The 22,433-nt window shown below is 38.1% G+C and overlaps 1 protein-coding gene across 2 annotated transcripts; it reads right to left on the minus strand.

Moving 5' to 3' along the window:
• Positions 1 to 66: 66 nt before the first annotated feature.
• Positions 67 to 22,225, minus strand: hbs1l (HBS1-like translational GTPase). Of its 2 annotated transcripts, XM_067481469.1 has the most exons (18): positions 21,880 to 22,188; positions 21,191 to 21,256; positions 20,310 to 20,441; positions 19,948 to 20,199; positions 9,610 to 9,718; positions 9,106 to 9,356; positions 7,673 to 7,838; positions 6,829 to 6,946; positions 4,638 to 4,784; positions 3,754 to 3,828; positions 3,488 to 3,605; positions 2,777 to 2,845; positions 2,560 to 2,664; positions 2,241 to 2,331; positions 1,962 to 2,070; positions 1,756 to 1,856; positions 1,345 to 1,489; positions 67 to 1,122 (listed from the first exon to the last, which is right to left on the minus strand). In XM_067481469.1, the coding sequence occupies exons 1-18, from the start codon at positions 21,920 to 21,922 to the stop codon at positions 1,111 to 1,113; spliced, it is 2,109 nt and encodes a 702-aa protein (XP_067337570.1). In that variant the 5' UTR covers positions 21,923 to 22,188; the 3' UTR covers positions 67 to 1,110. The 2 variants fall into 2 exon arrangements, with proteins under 2 accessions (XP_067337570.1, XP_067337571.1); XM_067481470.1 differs by lacking the exons at positions 67 to 1,122; positions 1,345 to 1,489; positions 1,756 to 1,856; ... (9 more) ...; positions 9,106 to 9,356; positions 9,610 to 9,718 and adding an exon at positions 14,709 to 19,320 and having other exon boundaries at positions 21,880 to 22,225.
• Between the last annotated feature and the right edge of the window lie 208 nt (positions 22,226 to 22,433).

Genomic DNA, 22,433 nt, shown 5'->3' on the forward strand with positions numbered 1-22,433 from the left:
ATTTTAAAAAGGTAGACCCATTTTAACATAAAAACACTGCTTAAAAATCAAGACTCAAACCACTGATTACTGATGAGCATCATTTTTTCTTCACACCATCTTTACCAACATGTCTGATTTAGCACATGGAGAAACAGAAATGCAACTTCATCTACCTCTGAGTCCGCTGAGAAAAATAACAAATCAGCCCTTAAAAAGCATTTCACTGCATTCTTGAAAATCCCTGGAAGCATTTCAAGCAAATCCATCTTTTGATAACATAAAAAGAGTCTTTTCTCTTCAAAATTAAGTTTTTGTTCCCCCTCTTTCATGTTCAAAAACTGCTCTACCTTGGTTAGAGCAAACATTTAAATGTCTCTTTAGACCTTTGTCTCCTTAGCTATGTAGTTCGAAACATATTTGTGGTAAAAAAAATTATAATTATATTTTGCCTTTAACTCCCACATAAAATAACATTTCATTCTTACAATTGTTTAAAATAAAAATAATTACTTCAGGGCAGCAGTTCTCAATGGGGGGAACTTAGAAAAAATAGTTTTGAAGCTGGATGGTGAACATTAGCATTCAATAAGGGAGAAATTCTAACTTGTTCTTTCACTCAATTTATAGCAAATATATTTCTAATACCAGAAGCAGGTATTTAACTGAGTGTAGGTTGCTACAGCAGGGTACAGTCAGGACTTATGGTCAGCCATAGCTCCTTTAAAGACAGAACAATGAAATTAATCAATGATGAAGTGAGTGTCATCTCCAGAGTTCAATTATAGTAGTGATTTGGCTTGAGAGAGAGAAAACAGAGAAACAAGGTTTAAAACACAGATGGTTCAAACAGGGAGAGATGTCAAATGGGGGTAGCTTGGTGCTCAGCATCACAGTTTCAGGACGTCAGCGCTAGTAAGCGTGATGTGAGCTGGTTTTGTGGCATTTCGCCATATGGTTGGTATCTGTGCAGTTAGTGCAGTTGAAGCAGCCATAGCGCTGGATGGAGAGATGGATGGATGAATGTGACACCGTGTCCACGAGTGACATCTCTTTGAGGAATTGCACTTTGTCTCTGGCAGCATGCAGTCTTCCAGAGCAATTTCCGACCATCGCTGTATGAAATGGTCCTCATTCTTTGATCTGCAGTGAGAAGAAACAAAGGAGACTGAACGAAAACAGAACCGCAATTAATGTCATCAACAAAATTCCTTTATAGGACTGAACGGATCCAAGAATCTCACTACCAACTAATTACTTTTTACCAAGCCGCAAAATGAAGCTCAAGAATATGCTGGTAGTTTACACATCAGCCCATTTCCATGCAGTACAGCAACACAGTCAATATTTAAAGATACAATTTACCTCTGTGACAACTCCTGCAGCAATGGTGGAGCCTACATATCGCAGCATGAAGCGGCCCAGTTCCTTGTAGTCCTTGTACAGCTCTAATGACACCGGCCTCTGGGTCTGGATCTCCACAATGGCATTCATACCCTTACTTAAACACCTTAACAGGAACAAGACCTTGAATTATTTTCTTTTCTTTTATATTTTATGAACTCAAATAAGTAATATGAAGCACGGAAGTGCTGTGAGCTGTTCTATGTGGATTGATTATTAAATCTATTCTACAAATTGTTAAAAAAGAAACAAACAAAAAAATAAAAAAAAATACAGCTCCACTAGTGCAGAGCCACATAAATTATGGGAAAATAACCCCAGACAGAAGTAACCAGGGACAAATTTAATGCAATGCCCCTCTTCTATACTCACTTTGGTTTCTTCTTGAGGACTTCACCACTGCTCTTATGTAGAACGCTAATGAGTTTCCTAATGGTGGCTGGCTCACTGACTGTCTGGTAATGCAACAATACCTATAGCAGACACAGAACAAGATATAAACATATGCATACAAACTTTGTTATAAAAAATATATGTATGTGCATGAAAGTGTGGGTGAATGCGTTGCTTGCACTTACTGGGAACCCTTGTGTGACAGGGACTTCAATGTTAAAGAGGAGGATTCTGGCTCTAAATCGAGTACAGGCTCGAATAGGCTCCTTTGGATCACAAAACACACAGCCAACACTGGAAAGAAGCAGTTACCAGAAGAAATACATTAAATCTAGAGTCTTACTGCTAAACTGAAGCCATGTGAAGTGGCATATCCAATAATACCTTAAGGGATGGGCCATGAGGATGTTTATGTCACATAACTAACAGCTACTGTATGGATAAAAGCAACAACATTTCTTTACTTGATCTTGATGATGTCCATGCCAGTGACAGTCAGGCTAACATGGTCTCCTGCTGCAGCCCAGTCCAGAGCCTCATTGTGTAGAGTAATTCCTGCAGTACAGACATTTGATGAGCTGCCTTACTGCCACAGGATGGCAGTGTTCATCACCAGTCATTGATCAGTCATCCATACTCAGATGCCAAAAAAAAAAAAAACAGCTGCTACTGCAGATTAAAACTAAGGCTTGATGGGACCTTGTTTTAAACAGCCTTCATGAATAGTCATTACTAAACATGGCTTTAGACAAATATTTGCAGTTTTATATTGCCATTGTGTACCTTTGACAGTGCAGGTTTCATTGGGAGGTATAGCAAGAATTCTGTCTCCAGTCTGAATATACCCAGCCTCTATTTTCCCTGTAACACAGAAGCCTGAACCCTGGTCTGGAAGGACAGAAATTCAACATCAGCAATATCTTAAAATTAAAGAAATCAGGCAAATAAAGAGAGACTTAACAAAAAAAACTATGTAAAATGTACACAATAGTAACTTTACCTTTGAACACATCTGAGACGCACAGTCTGAAAGGTTTGTTTACAGACCTTTGAGGGGCTTTGAAGGCGTCTGTAACAAAGAAGGAAATTACAGACAACCAAAAACAATGAGAAGCAGAAATGCAACTAAGTTTAATGAGAAGTCTTGTGACTCCAAAGTATAGTGAATCAGTTTTATTGGGACAAGATGACCAATGCCAGTCATCTGACTGACCATAAATCTGTATGAGGAGATTCATGACAGTTACAGTGTGCAAAATACTGTATATAAGCAAAACTGTAAAAGAACCTATAGTTCATTTCCTGTTACTTTTCCATTAGTCATTCTGTGCTGGAGTGAGTCATTTCAAAGCAGTAATCTAATCAAAATTTGTGTTTTGAGTCAATTTTTAAAAATAATATTAAACAATATTTGAAACGTGGAGTACTTGATTTCATTCTATTGGTTGATTTTTTATTTTAAGTTAAAGAAGCACATTATATGCTTCTTTGACAAACAGTTGTTTGTCATACAACTTAATTTAAAGTTTAGATTACACAGAAACGTGTGACTTGCGTTGGTATACACATCATAAAGAAAGCCATGGTTTCAAAATAAGGCCAACATTCTTACCGTGGCTTTACATTTTTCACTTTTGTACAATAAGCCTACATCTAAATGCAAAAAAGCTGTAAATGCTTATGGCAGTTTAAACTTGCAGATGTGCATTACCAATCTGCTCCAGCAAGCTGGTACCAGAGTACCAAGAAGTAAGCTGTGACACTGAGCTCCTGGTGGTAAGGTTTTCTCCTGACAGGCCGCTGGTGGGGATGTAGAAAACATCTGACTCCTGAAAAAGAATAACACCAGACCAAAAAAAAGAAAAAGGACAGCCAGGAAATACATTTGAGGAACATTCTTTAAAATGTACAAAATGTTGAATCACAAATAATATATTCCAAGATGTCAAGATGTTGAGTCTGTTGGTGCCATCTCACCCTGAATCCTGCCTGCTTGAGAAAATGGCCAAGTTTGGAAACTATTTCTTGGAAACGTTCTTGTTGCCAGTTTACCTGAATTTGTATACACACATAAGGAAAAAAGGAAAAATACACAGACAGAAAGTTCCCCTTCAGTATGGCTTTGAAATCGAAATGTGTCAGCAACATGCCAGTGATTATAGGAAACAAATATACAGTCACATCCACACACAACTCCTTAAAGCCTTGATCTCTCCTGACAGGAACATTTAGAGGTGCCAAATCATAAAGTTAGATAACATTATAAAACTAATAAAAATGTCCTTCCTTTTTCAGTTGTATTGTGTGTAGTTTCATTAACACAATAAAGGAAGTTTACCTCAGTGATTTTTATCTTTGTGCAACAGTGTTTTTTATATCACTTGAATCCTTTCTGTCACTTGAGTCCCTGTAGGACTGGGAAAAATTACCAACTAATTTGCAGTAACAACATTTTGTCACTTTCTTCACTTCCACAAAAAGCCAGATGTAATGATAAAGTGATGAGTTGTATTACAATATGTTAATCACTTTCTAGAATTGCTGTAAGAATTAGATCATACAACTATTGCTAAATCTTATAATTAGAAAACTTATTATTAGAAAACATTTTAAAAGGAAAACTGTAAAAAACACTGAATTCTTCCAGGATTTAAATATGATAATTAGCTTTATTTTCTTGTAATATAGTGAAACAAAAGATTGAAGTTGGGTTGATGGCATTTGATAGCATCCACTTGTGCTCGGAAATGTTATAGTAAAATGCATATAATGCTTTTTTTGTGTTTCTGACTGACAACTGAGGAAGAAAAGAAGCTGCAGAATACCTAAAACAAATAACCCATGTTGTTAATCTGTCTGACCTGGTCCATTTTATTGACGGCCACTGCCAGCTGTGTGACGCCCAGCGAGCGCACTAACAGGGCATGCTCTCTAGTCTGACCACCCGCCTCAAAGCCAGCTTCAAACTCTCCTCTGCTGGCATCCACCACAAGCACTGCCACATCGGCCTGGACAGGGATTTAAAGAAAAAGAGGAAAAAATAAATAAATAAATAACATTATATCAGCATGCATTAGTGGCTGCTCATGCAAATATGAGCCTTAAGATCATATACTTTCATTTTAGTTATATAAAAGGCTTACCATCACATTACAAAAACAAACATAATTTAAAAAGCCAAACTGTAGTTGTGCTATTAAAATTCTGAGGTTTGTTGGAATAGTTATGCATTTATATATTTTTTTTAAATGCAAATTTTGTGCACTCAACAATTTGTGAAGAGAAAATAAAGTCATATACTGCTCTTCTGATGATATTTTAACTAGTCTTAGGTATTAGAAAGCAAAATACAGTGAAATGCATCCTTCAGACGGTAACACAGACATTATATTTTTAAATCAACACCTGCTTTGGTGCAGATGTGTACAGGTTGACTAACGATAACGCCCAGAGTACATGTCTGACTGACACATTTATTTGGTTACAACAGAAACCCCTTAGTCAATACACGATGATGCTGAATGTGAGCACAGTCATAAGGTAAAAAGAGAAATTACATTAGTAGCCCAAAACAGACAGATAAGCACACCCATGCCTGCAAAAGCATCTACAGACACCAACACCCAAAACCATGAAAGTTATTTCAAATCTTGCTGACGGGTGTGGCAAGTCAAGGGTGTGCTCAAGGAGGGATATGAACCCGTTTTATCAGGAGGTTTGCAAAGTTAGAGAAACGCTTGATTTCACCATAATGATCAATTAGGATCAAACGTAAAAAATGTTGCCTTTTTGTTAGCTAAATTTTACATTCAGGGAATTTGGAAGAAAATAATAACTGCAGGTGTATATTGCAACTTGTGTGGAGCTTTCTAACAACTTATCTGTTTTCTGTTTCTACTCTGTTAGGCCGATTTTGACACTAAGATTTAAAATACTAAATCCTGAAATCTTAAGAACCCTCTAAAGGGGTTATACAGCGAAGCTTTGTTTCACATATCAACTCCGGACAATTCAGCCCGAGTTTGATCCATTATCACATGTGAAACTGTGCTCGAATTCACTGTGGAATCAGCACATACAAAACATTGTAGAAAACTTGAGCTGCAGGAAACAGTGTTTTGTTTAAAGAACAGCGGAGCATCGAATAAAAAAAGAGGTTCTAAAATTCAACTGCGTTAGCTGAGTGATAGAAATGCCAACAACACGCCCATTCTCTCGCTTTTAATCGCAAGAATCTGGAGAGGAGCACCATGCAGCACGCACGAGTTCATGCAGATAATACGAACATTGTACCAGTGGGCTCGAAGGATAAAGTCGGGATTAGATCGGCGGCATCTCACTCATACTTTTATGTTCCCACATGCACTGTGTGACAATGTCAGAACTACGGTGCATGTCTGAAAGAGGCTGGAGTGTACTGGTGGCTCCCCTTACGTAACCCCATTCTTACACTCAATTTCCAAGACAGCCTACATTGGGCACATTTATATCTGTACCATGTTCCTCCATTACAGAGTGATGGATTTAACTGTACTCCAAGGGGTGTACAATTGTCTTGTATAGATCCTGACTTCTACTTTTCAATAACCTTTTCACAGAGCTTGAAGTATTCTTTTGTCTTCATGGTATAGTTAATGGCTCAGATGTGGATTTGTGTAATGGATCCTTCTACATATCAGTATATTTATAATACAATCCTTAAAAGACATGCACTACAAGAGTGAATAACATTTAACTGTGTTCCTTTAAATAGGGCAATATATTTTATTCTGTTCTCATTTAGATTACTGGTTGGATCGCTTTTTACATTAAAATGTGTCTTCCTGTTTCTTTTTTAATCTTTGAACTGTTTATACATCTATCAGCCACAACTTTAAAATAGCCCAGGGGTTTTAATGATGTGCAGTCTGGGGTCAGCATGGGGAAAAAACAAAACACAAAAACAATATCAATGCTACAGAAATACATATCATACATTTTCCAAAACTATACCTCATAGATTAACTGTATAGATTATGTATATAGTGCAGGCTGCATGAAGACTTGGTATACCTGTGCTGCTCCTGTAATCATGTTTGGGATGAAGTCTTTGTGTCCTGGTGCATCCATTAGGGTCACTACTTTTGAGTTTGTCTCAAACTTGGTCATGCCCACATCCATCGTCACACCCCTGGAGTAAAACAAATAATTGCAGTCTTTTTTTACATAATTATTTGACCAACTTGGGGGAAAAAAAACGTATCTAACAATTACCATAATTGGGTGGAACTAAAACTATGTGTTAAAAAGTTGTTAATATCCTGTAAATACAACAATGCGAAAGGCCCCTGGTATAAGCAGCTGAGCTACACTATAAGGAGGACGTGTATTTAAACCCTCGTTCAATAACAATTCAAGAGCGTCTTTTAGTGGGCGAGGCCCTCAGTCAGATGTTGTATTACACATCTGCTTCAGAATTTACTGATAGGCGAATATGGATTCCCACCAGAGTCACTTTCTGTTTCTGGCTTCCGTTTCACTCTGGTGACAACAAAAGAGGGCGAACAGGGACACACTTTTAACAACAACCCATTTACTGTGTCATGACGTGTACAGGTATCTATTATTACACTACTGTAGAAAAAATTTTCTGCCTCAAATGTGCCAGCCACTCCTAGAAAATCACATTCAGAACAAAATTATGATTCCCCATCATTAGTTCCAGTACAATGGATGGGACACAATGCTTGACTACACAGAGTTGTTTATAAGCAGAAGTTTGGGGAGGACCTGCACTACACTAGTGTCCCTGTACATTTGGAACCAAACCTGTGGTCTATCTTCAATGAGGAAGGAGGGCAACTGAGGTTTTTCTTGTCTATGCTCAGACTGTCTGTGGTTTCACACCAAAATGTACCTGTCCCTCTCCTCCCCAGTTTCATCCAGCACCCAAGCGTAGGCGAAGGAGGCCTTTCCTACTTTCTTCGACTCTTGCTCATATTTATGCATGGTGCGTTTGTTGACATTGCCCAGCAGATAAAGCAGGTGGCCCATCAGTGTGCTTTTGCCTGCATCCACATGACCTGCAGAAAAACAGGGAGTAATGGAATAATGCTAAGAAATTCAGGATTTCTTAGAACTGCTAGAGAAAAGGGGCTTGGAGGGTAGGGAAGACACCAGAGAGGGATAAAGACAGTACTAAAGATAAGATAGGGGGAGCAATATTGATCATAGGATATGACAAAGGGAACCCACAGATGGGGGAAAGCAAGAAGCAGAATTGCACAAGTGGGGGAAGGTAGACAGAAATGGGAACAAGGATCGAGGCTGAGGGGGGCGGAAGGGAAAGGACCGTGGTAAAACGAAAGGTTTCACAGGCTGTGGGAAACTAGAATCATCTGCACTTCTGAAACTACCAAGTCACCTTTTCTTGTTTAACTGAGAATGAAAAAATATGACTGAGCAACTCTGCTGGTCTGCAGTTACCTATATTTACTAATGTTAAACTTTGACATAAGAACACTCAACAAGGACAAAGAGGGAAACCCAAAATTGTTCATGGAACATTACATGGAAATATCAGCCTGTAAATGACCTGGTTGTCCTAGGAACAAATAGGATATGGGAAAGAACTTGATTTGGTGGGGGTTTGTGTTTTGTTTTTTTTACCTCAGCCAAATTGTAATGTGTGAAGATTTTGATGCAACATACCTGCTGTTTCTTATATAGGAAAGACACAACTACAATTTGAACGTAACTTCTTTTTGAAAAATATAAAACTTGCAAAATATTTTTGTGTTTCTTTAAATATGCAAATATTTATATATATCATAGATTGATTGAATATTGCTGCTCTTCCTCCACTTTAGTTCAACATGTATGATTTTAATCCACCAAGTCATGGTCAGTCTTGGAGAATGGAAAAAAGTGCTTAACAAAATCATCAGTACTTCCTTCTCTTAATGGGGGATGCAGGATAGAAAGAAAGTAGGAAGCTGTGGTGTAAAAACAGACATGAGCACAAGTTTTTCAATATTATTTGTCTGGACCTGTGGCCCACTCGGGCACAACATTAATGCCACCTGGTGGTTTTAATGTTGTGAGGGACAGAGGTCAGCATGGGCACTTTGACAGGCATGCAGCAACACAGCCCCACACACAGCAAGCTGTGATGATTGTGTTCTCTGACACATGCCAATTATGGTCAGGATTAGGTTATCTCCCCCCCCCCCCCCCCAAAGTTGCAACATTAAATCCAACAGATGCTGTGAATGTCAAGGTTGACTTGTGCTGATCACATAAGTTACTCTAAACTAAAGTTAAATTTAGGTGTATGTCATTTCATCCTACCTATAACAACTAGATTTAACAGAGTTTTGCCCCCCTGCCTCCTCTCCAGCTCGGCCTTAATATCAATTGCCTGTCGAGCCTTTCCAGAGGAGCGGCCTGGGGTGGGAACTGCGGAAGATTCCTCTCCATTCGACCCTTTAGATGGAGTATCCGGGCGTTTAGATGTGGCCTCTGTTGCAGATGTCACGGCGGCGTTTTCAGGGCTGCCGCCTCGGCGTAGTGGAGCACTGACAGCACCGTTCTCCCCTTTACTGAGGAGAGAATGGGGAGGAGTTTAATCATGAAAGGAAAAAACTAAAGAGTACAATTATACCACTATTAAGATATTTAAATTCACTGCCAGCAATGATGCATTCTTAAACGAGACACCTGCTTTTTGAGACTACATGCACAGAGGATATTATCCTACAAAAAGATCATAAACAGAGGGAGGCATTTCATCATGTCAAATTTTACCATTTTATAACAACAATTTGCATTTTTATCCTGATGTGTGTTAAGTACCTGGGAACATCAAAGCCCATGGTCTGCTTCTTGCCAGAGACAGTCATGCGGGCCACTTTGGGTAGCACTTCAGAATCCAGTTTATTGTTTGACAAATCTCTGCTTTTAGCTAAGGAGAGAAAAACAAAATATAGATGTGCTCACAAACAAAGGCTGCCATGACTTACTTTCAAATAAGAAATATACTGCATCTTTTTCCATTTAAGAAACAACCCCAATACAAAAACAGTCATGACGATGTGTAAAACATAAATAAAAACAGAATGCAATGATTTGCAGATCTCATCAACCCATATTTCATTCACAGTAGAACATAAAACCTCTATGTCCTTTTCAGCACTGATGGTTCTTCTTTGCATCATAGTTTTAACTTACATTTGTGGATTGCAGAATGAACAGTGTTCACATACACCGATTTCTTGAGTGCTCTGCCTCTCTGAAATGCTCCTTTTATACCCACACATGTATTTGATCTGTTGCCTATTAACCTAATTAGTTGTCAAATTTTCCCCCACTAGTTTTTTTATTCCCAGCAATTACTTTTCAGGCCTTTTGTTGCCTATATGTCTTAGTTTCAACATCTGATATGTTGTTTATGTTCTATTGTGAATAAAACATGGGTTGATGAGATTTGCAAATTATTGCATTCTGTTTTTACACATTGCCCCAACTTTTGTTGAATTCCGGTTGTAGAAATGACCTTCAACACATGATCAGTGGTTTATCGAGTAGCTTCAGAAAGTCTTCAGACCCCTTTACTTTTTGCACCTATGCGAGGTGAACAAGAACCAAGCACAGTCATTCTAACAGAGCCTCTGCAGTCCTCTGCAGACATAGAAAACCAGTTGCTTAGTCTAAGCCTCTGACTGTCCTTGAGTAGTTAAGCCAAAAGAACATATTAAATCCCAGGAAACAAAATTGGAAAAACCTGTACATGGCAATTTACAGATGCTGCTCATCGAATCTAACAGTTTGAGAAGATCTGTCTGGGAAACTGGGATAAACTGCCCCAAATAGTATAAAGCATGTGAAGACTAAATAAACCAAAAAGACTTAAAGCTGTAGTTGTCACCATTGGGGTTTCACCAAAGTACAGATTTATGGGTTGGAATACATTGGTACATAAAAAGTCATCAAGTTTCCCTTTATTATGGGTTACTTAGTGAAGAATTGTGAGCAGAAATGGCAATGTTATCCATTTACAGTTGAATCTACAAGAGAGTTACGCAAAAAGTGAAAGGAACCATTGCACAGTATGTACAAAAAACTCTCTCCGACTCAGTTCACTTGCAATTATATTTTTCACATTTGTCTGGGAAAACCTGAACATACTTAGAAATTACTTCAATAATCAGCCTACAGTATGGTTGAAATTCAATGAAATGTTTAGACAGAATTTGTTTAAATGTGAGAGTTGACTTTTTTTAATTGACTTACACTGAAACTAGTTGAAGCAATACCACATGTCTGTGGTAGACATGTATAGAATATTTCCACAATTTATGACTTATTTTCCCACCTCACTGGTTAAGTAAAAATCTTAGGAGTCCTAGAAGTCAGCATATGATGCAATTAGTTGCATTCTGAGCCTTTATCTAACTGAATGGTAGTTTATAGTCTGCAAGAAGACTTGTTGAGGTCATTGCTTTGTCATCCCAGTCCCAAATGGTCACCAGTCCCAGTCATATCTACCTGCTACTGATTCATTTAGACCGAGCTGCACAGCCAAACCTACTGCACACTGTGTGCGTCTGTGTGCATGTGTGTGGCAGTGACATCCTAGCTCAGAAAGGGTTAATTTCAGAAGTGGCCGTTGCCTCCCGTCTCCATGTAAATAGAGCAACGTGACAAAGCATTTCACAGAATGAATATTTTGAAAAGGTGCCACTTCAGAAAAGTGTAGACCTGGAGGTGAATGTGTGTACTGTCACACATAAAACTGATTAAAATAAGTTTATACAGAGGGCAAATACTTGCAAGAAAAATGTCCCCAAATGGTTGTTTATTATGTGTGTATATACACACACACACATTTCTAGGACTCCTAAGATATACATACACATATATATAAAATAAACTAATTTGTTACCTTTTGATTATTGTATCTATGTTTCAGCTTTCAAGTGTATTTTTTTCTTGATCTCATAGCTTTGGTTACACATGCATTATGTCAATAGTTTATATTAATAAAATCTTTGTGCCCCTGCATTTTTCATGCAGTGTATTCATCGTAAAAACACCCTGAGAGAAAATGAGAGAAAAGGGGGTGAGATTCAACAGAAATATTAATGGACTTTCTCCAAACAAGCATTCTCTGAATGACTCGCCCTGCATTAGTAAAAAAAAGTCCCTCTCATTGTGAAACAGTGATACGAGCCAGGCAGCTTACTGCGCTCTTAATACGTCTTTTTATCTTATGGTATTTATGTACCGTTTATTCCCACACACTAATCCACATCTGCAAAAGGTGGAATAGGGGATAACCAGGTCAGAGCTCTATCAAAAGATAAAAATAAAAAAACATTTACCAACTCCAAATATAACTAATTGCAATTAAAGATGTTGATGGATGAATCTTTTTATTCACAAAAAGCTTAACAAAAATCTAACTGTAAACTAAGAAATGGAGTCATGCAGAGAAGACACCATCATCAATCAAATCTGCACTATAACGGTGTTATCTATCCTTCTATTAGCAGCAACATAAGATGGAAACAGCACTCTCTGGGGAATTTATGTTCTTCCTGCAGCTGGGGATTTTCTTGTCCCTATTACAGTGATGTGAAGGTTTCTACCACCTGTGTCAAACAGCACACAAATTGCCAGCTTGCAACTTCCTCAGATGAAACAGCACTTGTCTGTAAAACAAATGAGCTAATTTGATAAATGTATAATAAGGCAAGGAGGAAAACTGAACTATTTTTACCAATATCACATTTTGAAAAATGCAAAAACAAACATCCAAAGTACATAATTATGTGTTAGATTTTAAAATTATTGGCCCAAATAAAACAGACAGGCTCACCATGCTACAGTCTGCTTAGGACTTAAACAATAATCAATCATTTTTACTAGCAGCCATGTTACTCAAAACCTTTGCAAACAACTGCCTTTTAGGATAATTGTCTTGCAGCTAACCTGGGGGCAGCATTAACAAGAGTACAGCCTGTGAACAACTATACAGAGAATCAGGTTATGAGGCTCAGAGCAGGATCTCTTTACACTGTTTGGACTGCCAGGTAAATAACTGACGTCCTGCCATCCAGGATTTCTCTAGCAAAAGAGACCCTTGCAGTGAGTAAAAGCGAGTGAGTCATCTGCACACCTTGGCCTGAGGGCCCAACTGAGAGCAGGATAAGACAAATCCACCCAGGATATGCAAATAGCAACCCACTCTCCCCTCCCAAAGGCTCTGGTTGAAAGAGCAGGTAATTGGGGTGACTGACTGTGTCTTAGGGCAAGGTGATTATGCAAGTGAGCATGGAGGAACCAATGGAGAGGTGTACCAGATGGAGATTTATCTCCTATCTGCTCTAGAAAAATGTAGGACACAAAACACTTTCCAAAACCAATATTTATTAAACAAATTCAACAATTCATCAAAATTAAAAAAAAAAAAAAAGAAAAAAAAAAGATTGTGAATTCTGGAGATGGGTTGCAAATTTCTTTCTACCACTTGAGGCCGCTAAAGGCTGTCAAAGACAAGAACAGTGAAGTAATCAGAAATTTCACAGCCCTGACGTGAGCAAAAGTCTGGGGGAATAATGGGGAAAGTGTTGTATCTGGATCAATATGACTGTTAAACTCTCAGTCACATTAGGTTTTCTTGCTCTGTTCCAAGTAAGCTTGACCTACAGCATAGAACTACCATGTGTCACAGAATATACTGTAAATACCATAAGGTCTCATGTTCCAGATACTGTACAAGTTCTTTCCACTAGGGGATAAAGTGAATAACATTAAGTGTTCCACTGCTTTTGGACTTCAAGACATGAAAAAAAAATGTGTATAAAAGAAATTAGCATGGAGCTGAGGGAAAAGCCAAGTAAGGCCCATCTAACAATCAAGCCAAGTAGGGCCCATCTAACTCATCTTTCAAGATGAGTAACATTGTTAGTACCACCACTCAACATCTCAACACAAATACATCTCCTCTTTCTCTACAGCCTCCTACTCAGTGCACAGTCAACTCAAGGCAACTCAACTACCTCTGAACTCTCACTTATTTTGTTTAAAGATAACTTCCAAAACAAAAGTTAATGAGATTTACGGAATCCACTCAATCATGGCAAAGCTAATTCAGCAGTTATGGTTCAAAGATCAATCAAAGTTCAATCACATTGAATGAACTTCCATAAATGTAACAAGATAACTAAGTTCTCCCATGACGACATATATTCTGTAAAAAATCCCACTTTCCGTTAGAGGTAATTCTCTCCTGCTCAACAAAGTTTAATTCAAAAACATATATTGATAGAAGTCTAACTCTGTTTAACATACATGTTTATCATGACATACCAACAGTTTTGGAGGGTTCTAGTGTTTTATAGGCATATTTTGTTAAAGCTGTTTGCACATTTCTGCAGCTACATAAGTAAATTTGGAAACTTCTGTCCCTCCGACAGCTTCCTCAAGGGTTTTTCCATCATTTCTCCATCCAGCAACTGACAGTTACTGGGATAGACAATATAAAAACCGTAGAAAATATAACACTCTGTATTTTAATGTTGCGATGATTGTTGTATCCTTAACCACTGAGCATATACCAATCAAAAATATTTGAATTAGGTTTCAACTTTATGCAGCCTAAACCACTCTCTTCATTTCTATCACGACCCACTGCTCAAAAATCACTGTCAGATTTACCATCAACATTTTCTTTGTGGGTGGGTTTTGGCTGTTCTGATACACAGACTCACATGGCTAATTTGATATATTTTTTTTGCCGTTTCATGGCTGGAAATCGCACAAGCAAAAGGGAGACATGAAGACTTTAATGCCAATTTTAGCACCATAGATCTTGCTAAAGATTAAATTTCCTGAACACACAGCTTCTCATGAACAGTTGGTATTTTTCAGTTGCGTTTTTGCAAAGTCAAGGGTTTGGTGAATCTGAGTTCCAGAGAAAAGTCCAAGAAAATTAGGTGACGTCAGACGATGGCCAGATGTCAATGCTGCTGCATGACACAGCTGAATATAAACATCAGAAAATCCTTGCTGCATAGGGATTTTACCAATCTGTGTTCAAGGACTAACAGTATCAGTATCCTTTAGTGACTAGGGATGGCTTCAGTATTTTGTGGCCACATGTGACAAATTAGGCTAAAATCTAAATTTTTACCGATTTCTGCAGTAGCCAATTATCCACTCAATACAGGAGTCCTGTGAAAAATGTAATTTTTAGTAAACTTAAAGAGGGCTTTATAGGACAAAATATTAATGCAAACATTTTTCTTTCTTTTGTCTTTCGTTTTAATTTAAACTCTTTATCAACACTGAAATGGTTTTAGAATAACATCTTTATACTGTCCGACACAGTGTCATTAACAGTCCATAGTTGACCACCTGGTGCTCAGTCCCATTTAATTACATTTATGTACCATATATTACATAAACATTTCAGCAAAGAAAGACATTTTCTGCAAAGGAAAATGACTACTTAGGACAATCTATTGCAGCCTACAGAGTTTTTAAATTACGTGGGAATGAGAATGTGTGAACACAGCCATAAAGAGGCCAAGCTAAGCACAAATCGTTAAGAAAACATCAATGGAAATCTTAATATAAAAATGCACTAAAATAGAGTTATGGTTATAGATTATGGTGTAATAACCATCTCATTTTACTGAGTCTTCATATATTTTTTGCACAAAACATTACAAATGTCATACAAAAGTTTGTATGAGTCTCCCAGCTGCACCACAAAAAAGTAATATGAATACTGCTATAAAAATCCAAATGAATGTTTTCATTTGACCACTTAATGTGAGAATGGTATTTTCCTATAGTACCACATGACATCACATCACAAAACAATGTTTGTGCAACAACTATGCTTTGCAGAAATGCAGACGCTATAAAGACACAACATGATTTGCTCTATCAAAACCTCTGACAAAGCTGTGAAAGATGAGAGACCTGATCAGATTTTTCCTACGTAGGTGGTGTAAAAAAAAAAAAGACAGAGAGAATAAGGTAATTGGCTGCTGTGTTGAGTTGATGTGTGCTTGGGTGACATTTTGTCCCAGTGTGTAGCTTCCTGCTTAAACCCACACGCTGGCTTACCTCACGACATAAGGACCCAACAGTTGCTGGACAAACCCACTTGTTAATAAGACATTTATTCATTTTTGAGACTGTCACGCAGCAAAAACTAAACTTATTGCAGAACTAACTTTGCTTACTAACTGTACTGCCTAACTGTACTTACAACACAGACAACAATATTCCTAATGCACCCTAACATATTCCAAATAACACAATGCTATGGGAGCTACATTGGGATACACTGGGAAACCCGTCTAACATTATTAAAACTTTGTTATCATCTATCATTTCCCTAAGGCTCAGCAGTCTACAGGTCTGACACCCGGAGACTCCAGTCTCCTCAGCTGTCTGCACCTGTTTAAAGTTTACACAATCTAGCCCAAACCCTACCCCTTCACTCAAAGACCGTTCTCACAATCAGGACAACAATGAATGAGGCATTGCAAGAAAATGGACCATAACCTCAATCACAGTATAGACTGATGTTTTGATGAGACTATAACTACATCAATAGGTTCAACAAGACTACATATGCATTGAACCTATAATCTTAATCGTTTAGTACATTATGATTTCATTGAATGCTTCAACCAGTCCTTGGTTAGGCTTTCAATCATACTTTAAGGGCAAGATTCTCCATTGAAACCAATACCAGTGACTCACACCATGTATGTGAGATGACTCTGGCCTAATCTAAAAAAAAAAAAAAAAAGCAACTGCATACACTGCACCAGATACATAATGCATAGAAATATTAAATATCAATGACAACCACTCTAATCCTAATCTTAAATATATGCTTAATGTGAATAAACAACTGTCATTTCTATTCAATAAATTGCATAATAGATTAGAACATATTGCTGTTTTACCTGGTCATGTAGAACCCATTAAAAACGTGTTTTCCCACTGATGGACACACATACAACCAGAAAAACACACCCAGACAGAGGCGCATTTTGAGTACAAACATTAAGTATCTTTATTTCAAAATTGACAAATGTTTCTCTGGCAGCATCTAAGGACACACCTATCTATAACCAAACCCATCTGTACATTAAAATATCAAAAGCTTGTAAGAGTTAGGGGAAAAAAACCTAACATTAATGGTATTGTTTTAACTCATTCAGTACACACTTTATTGTGCTTGCCATCACATTAAACTCGTTTTTGTCTTTATACAATAAAAACTGTTCAGTTCTCTCTTTTTCTCTATCTCGGTCTGTGTCTCTCTCTGTTTTTGCTCTCTCATGGGAAAATCTCCAGGTGTCCTCTAAACCAAAAAGTCAACCCCATGATCTCAAACAGTGGCAGAAGTAAACCAGTACAATGGTTAACTGATCCATATTCCAATAGCTGCAGCACACCTGCACACAAAATCAACCTCTTTTTTCCTTTGAAGGTTCATGCAGCTCAAAGATGGAAAAAAAATGCCTAAATAAATTTACTTTACATTTTCCTGTCTAAGATTTAACTAATTTACTGTCATACAAAAATTAAAAAGCCAGTGATCATCTAAACATACAAAAATAAAACCAATTTAAAATGTAGAAAAGATGTGACAGTAAACAATAAAAATTCTTTCTAAAAATTAATTCTTAAAAGATTTTAAGCTGCCCAGGTGGTTCTGGATTAGAACATGAGATGTGTTTGGCATTATAAAATTATGCATACATGCTGTATTAATACTGTTCCAAGCAAAGTTTTAGTAATGATCTATATTGATAATGACATTTTGTGTAATTGTTGGTCGCAAAAGTTCTCATTACTTAACATAAATGTTCACAGGACCCAGTTAAAAAAACTCCGAAGCAATAATGACCCTGAGTGTGGCATCGCTTTGAGTTTAATTCAGCAAGTGAAGCCGGCACCCAGAAAGTACAGAGGTGCCAAGTGAGTCAATTATGGTTCTGTGCTGCTTGTTTTCTCCTGTCTACCGAGTGAAAGCTTTTTTCTGATTAGCACGGACAATGTCATCAGGTGAAGGTGTGTCAAAGCGGAACGGTACAAGTGGCAAAAGAGGGGAAAGTTGCTCTTTGCAGTTTCCCAGTAATTTCCAGTGGAAGGCCTGGTAACTACTTTCCAGCTTATTTTCTCTTATTTTTCCTTTCAATTTAATTCTCATCCTCTTTGTTTGTCTGAGGCTCGGTCGAACTGACAACGTAGTCGCAAATACTGAAGGTCTTGCAAAAACAGAAGAATTTATCCCCAATGCAACTGGAGTTAAAGAGGTTGGTGAAGGAAGGTCATTGTCAAAGTGATGAGGGCTTGACCCATGTGATTGGGACACAAGTGTGCTCAAATCAATAGGCTGACCCGGCTTAAGAGGCCTGGAGTTTTGGTCATATGGTTTGTGGTTGAGCTTATTTTTGGTGCCACCCTCTATAGTGCTTTCTGCCAACTCGCCCGCCCTCTCTGGTTTTGCTGGTGAAAGCAGCGAGGTGAGGGAGTACTGTGACCCATTTGAGGTGGTTGAGGTTTTGCCTTTGTGTTCAGAAGGCAAATGTGACAATGAGAGCAGCTCAGAGAGCCCAGGTGTTTGTGTTAGTGCATTTGCAGAAGATTCAGTGCTGACAAGTTGAGGGGAAACTAAGGAACATTTGGTCTGGTGCTGCAAGGTTAGCTGTGAAAGTGGCAAAGTAATGGTAGTTGGTTTCAAAATGTTGAATGTATTTGCTGGTTGTTCAGTACCGTGCGGTTGGGACTGAATCTGTGTAACCCTGTTGTGATGCTGTGAAGCTAGCTCAGACAGCGAGGGCGTTTGTGCTAGTGCAGACACACCCTGACACTTCATAGAGGACACATTGTTATGTGGAGTATAGCAAGAGTTACTGAGAGTTGGGCTGCAGTTTAAATGTTCCTGGATTAGATCAGCCAGTGATGGGCTTCCCTTATGATCAGAGAGTGTTGATCTACCTCCAGTGCTAATGCCCAAGTTCTGATTACTCTGAAATGCAGCACTGTGAATCCCCAAACCAGCATGAGAAGAGTTCACAGTTGTTGATTTGGGGGGGTTTAGGGACAGACTACTGAGTGGCACAGAAAGGAGTGAGGGAGCTAAAGGCATATTTAAAGATGACATATTTCCCACCAAAAGACTACTTTGACTGGACATATTGGATGGAGATGAATCAGGTCCTATGGTGAGAGCACTTAATGATGGAACACCCAAACCTTGTTTAGGGTCAACTAATCCTGTCATCTTGCTTTTCTGCTTGTGCTCCGACATGAGCTGTGCCAGACTCCCAGCACCTGACCCAACATTATGACAAATAATATTTTGATTTTCAGAGCTGTCAACCACTGGGTCATCCTTATGTTGAGATAAGAGATCTTTTAGGTTTGGTGCACGTGCCAGCACACATAGATGTGTGTTTTTGCACCCATCACTCTGCATGTTATGTACTGATGTAATGTCTGTGTGAGAAGCAGACAGGCAGGCTCCTTACCTTACAAAAGCCAACAGCAGTTGTCAAAGAGGAGAGACAGGACCAGATGAATTGTAACATAAACAAGAGGGGTGAAAAAAAAAGGCACTTTGTTACACATTTGCATAACTTCAAGGTGTCACCCACTGATAAAAAAAAAAAGTTACGCGTAGGTAAGAACTTACAGGTTTTCAGTTAAGTATTACCATCATCTTATCAGATAGTATCTATATTGCTATATCTCTATATATACTAAAAGCCAAAGTTATTAATTTTATTGCCAAGTTTTTTCTTTAGTGTATTATTGGATCATTGTTTTATATCATTAATTATAATAAAGTGTCTGTCTATACTGAATAGCAATTGACATGTACTTCAAATCAGATTCAAATCAGCTACTTGGAAATAATAATTCCTTCATAGGAAACTAGATCTATCAGTGATACATGTCAGAAACATGTATGAGCTAACTAACTGCAAATATTTTAAATTTTTGCTAAAGTTTTCAGATCTTGTGTTGTGTTTGAAAGACAACTAGAGAAAACAACAATTCTCTACTGTACATTTGTGACAGATCAAATCAATCAAAGACAGCAGCTTTTGACCAATAAGCTAATCATATTATGATCTGCTCCAGGCGTACCTTTCTCAGCCACAGCTTCTTGTTTAACTCTCTGTTGAAGCAGTGCTTTCTCCTGGCTTACTCTTACAACCGAAGCTGTGTCTGCGCTGGTATTTCTGGTAACTGGGGCTGTTTTAGGGTCTTCAGACAGGACTGCATCCAGTGCCTTCTGTGGGTCGAATTCATATCTTATGGCTGCCTGATGCAGGACTGAGTCTGGCACTGCGTCTCCCAGCACAGCTCGCATTTGATCCAGACAGGAATACAACTTGGCTACAGAATACAACATACAGGTTAAATTGTATTTGTTATCTAAAAAAAGCTTACAGATTAGAAGTAAATTAGAGGAGGAAAAAAGTTGCAGTGACTTTATTATGATATACCTTGATCAAGGGGGGGAAGGTTGTGACTGACAACAGGGGACACAGGAACATCCTCCTCTTCAAATTCTTCCTCTTCCAAAGGATCTTCCTTCGGCGCTTGCCTTTCTTGACGGGAGTAGATGAACTGATTCGCTGAATACACCAAAATATCCTTACTTATTTCAAAATTAGAAACTATGAAATGTCTGGTTCATACTAACCAAATAGTGAGTGCTAATTTAATACCATCAATCCTATACTGAACTTTTCAATATGCTACTTGGAACCAACAGGAGTTTTGTATATGTTTGTTCAGCTTTGACTTTTCTGTGGTCGCTGTATCTTGATCAGTTAGGCAAATTAGGAAGTCTACCTATAAGTGTACAATGATGTCATCAATGACATCACATAGCTGCCTTTGAAGTGTTTGCCTTTGAAGTTTGCCTAGTTAGTTGTCAGGGTAACGATGTTTTGTGTATAGCTACTTGAGCTACAAGGTACAGTTATTGGAGCTACAAGGTAGTGGAGGAGCGCAACAAGGTAAATGTGAAAAGTTGAGTGTGTAACTGTGGAGGTGCATGTTTCTTGCTTTGTTCTGTCAAATTATTGTGTGGTACGTGTTTGTGGACTTTATTGGTTATCGTCTCAACATTTTCTGTGGAAATACTTTGTTATTAGCTGAACTGTGGAAGTGGGTGTTCAGGGTTAGTCATACAATGATATTCTCTGGGGTGGATAATTTTTGGGACCACTGGACACGTGTGAGCTTGTCTCTACATTACCACTAGCCATTGTGAGAGAAACACCTGATGACATATTATTAATGCCTGTTAATCAGCAAACATACAAACCTGTTGCTATACATTGTCACATTAACAAACCTTACAGTCACTGATACTGACCTGTTGCTGGGGATATACAGCAGTCATCCTCCACCGACTGTCCATACATGTCATCATCTTCAAAGTCTATTTTTAAAAAATCGTTAATGTTTAAATGTGTTCTTTTCCACTACATTTGACAAATGTACACCGATTTGTAAAGGTAGAGTGCTTTGTGGCACCTGTCACTTTGCCTTGTCAGCAACGTAACTGAATGTACAGTAAAATGGTAGGACGACATAATTGTAGTAATCTAACTATAGTTGACAAATCGGTAGGCACAATAAGTAAATAAGGTCAGAGGACGTCAATATAGCGTATCCGGTATTTAAATGGAAGCACAAAATATTTCAAAGCAAACCCTTGAAAAGTTAACAAGCTAGCATAATAGCTGTTGTTAACTTTAGTCACGTTAGATAAACAGTAACGTTAACTTGCTACAATATTAGTTATTGACACATTACAGTTTAAATATTATAATGTCAAAGTTAAAGCTTGACTGTACCTAATCATTTTCTAGTATTAGCGTATTTAGTGGTAAGTGCCAAGTGACACGACAGCAACATAGTGTTGCTAGCTTAACGAGCTAGCGTTAGCTGCAGGATCTATAGTCAATAACAGTGACATTTAGCTTAGCGGCTACCTACTTAAGCCTTGAGGCCTTGTCGTGATGTTTAAAACAGTACCAATACAAAGTTAAGGTTATATACCTTCATCATAGTTGTAGCCTCGAACATTTCTGTGCCGAGACATTTTACTTATGTGTCTCCTTCCGGCCTCAAATAAAATGTTTTCGGCTTCCAGAGTGTTGTAACATGTATCTCACTCACTGCCCGCATGCCATTGCTGTATCTGTTCCTAAGTGAAATTAGCAGCAGTAAGCAAGTCAGATTTCATTGTGTAGAGTCGGAATTAGAAAATTAAATGAGATTGTTTTAGGAACATTTTCTAGTTTTTGCCGCATATATCTAGTTTGCTTGTTGGTCAGAAATCTATTAATTTAAAAAATATATATATATTTTTTAATCTTGCTTTTAGCCTAGTTTTTGTTTATTGAGCTGACGTTACTTCCTGCAAGCTCCACCAATGTGCTTTGAGGCAGGGTGTCTGACCGAGAGAAACTGACTCCAAGTCAGTTAAAAGGTTTGACAAACTTGATGGCAGCTGAACAGAAAAATACATCGAAATGAGTAATGGGGGGGAAGTTAGACAGAAATACCCCATAAATGTTTTCAATAACCATTGGGGCCATAGCACAAAAAGA

This window comes from Channa argus, chromosome 17 (genome assembly GCF_033026475.1).
Source record: "Channa argus isolate prfri chromosome 17, Channa argus male v1.0, whole genome shotgun sequence".
NCBI lineage: Eukaryota > Metazoa > Chordata > Actinopteri > Anabantiformes > Channidae > Channa > Channa argus.

What these genes read in the sequence shown, in the direction of transcription:
- hbs1l (XM_067481469.1), bottom strand. Translation starts at nt 21,922, where the DNA reads ATGTCTCGGCACAGAAATGTTCGAGGCTACAACTATGATGAAG. An exon ending in GTTAAATCTAGTTGTTATAG is followed by an intron (nt 7,839 to 9,105) that starts GTAGGATGAAAT and finishes GTTTTTCTGCAG; the next exon opens with GTCATGTGGATGCAGGCAAA. An exon ending in TCAAGCAGGCAGGATTCAGG is followed by an intron (nt 3,606 to 3,753) that starts GTGAGATGGCAC and finishes ATTCTTTTTCAG; the next exon opens with GAGTCAGATGTTTTCTACAT.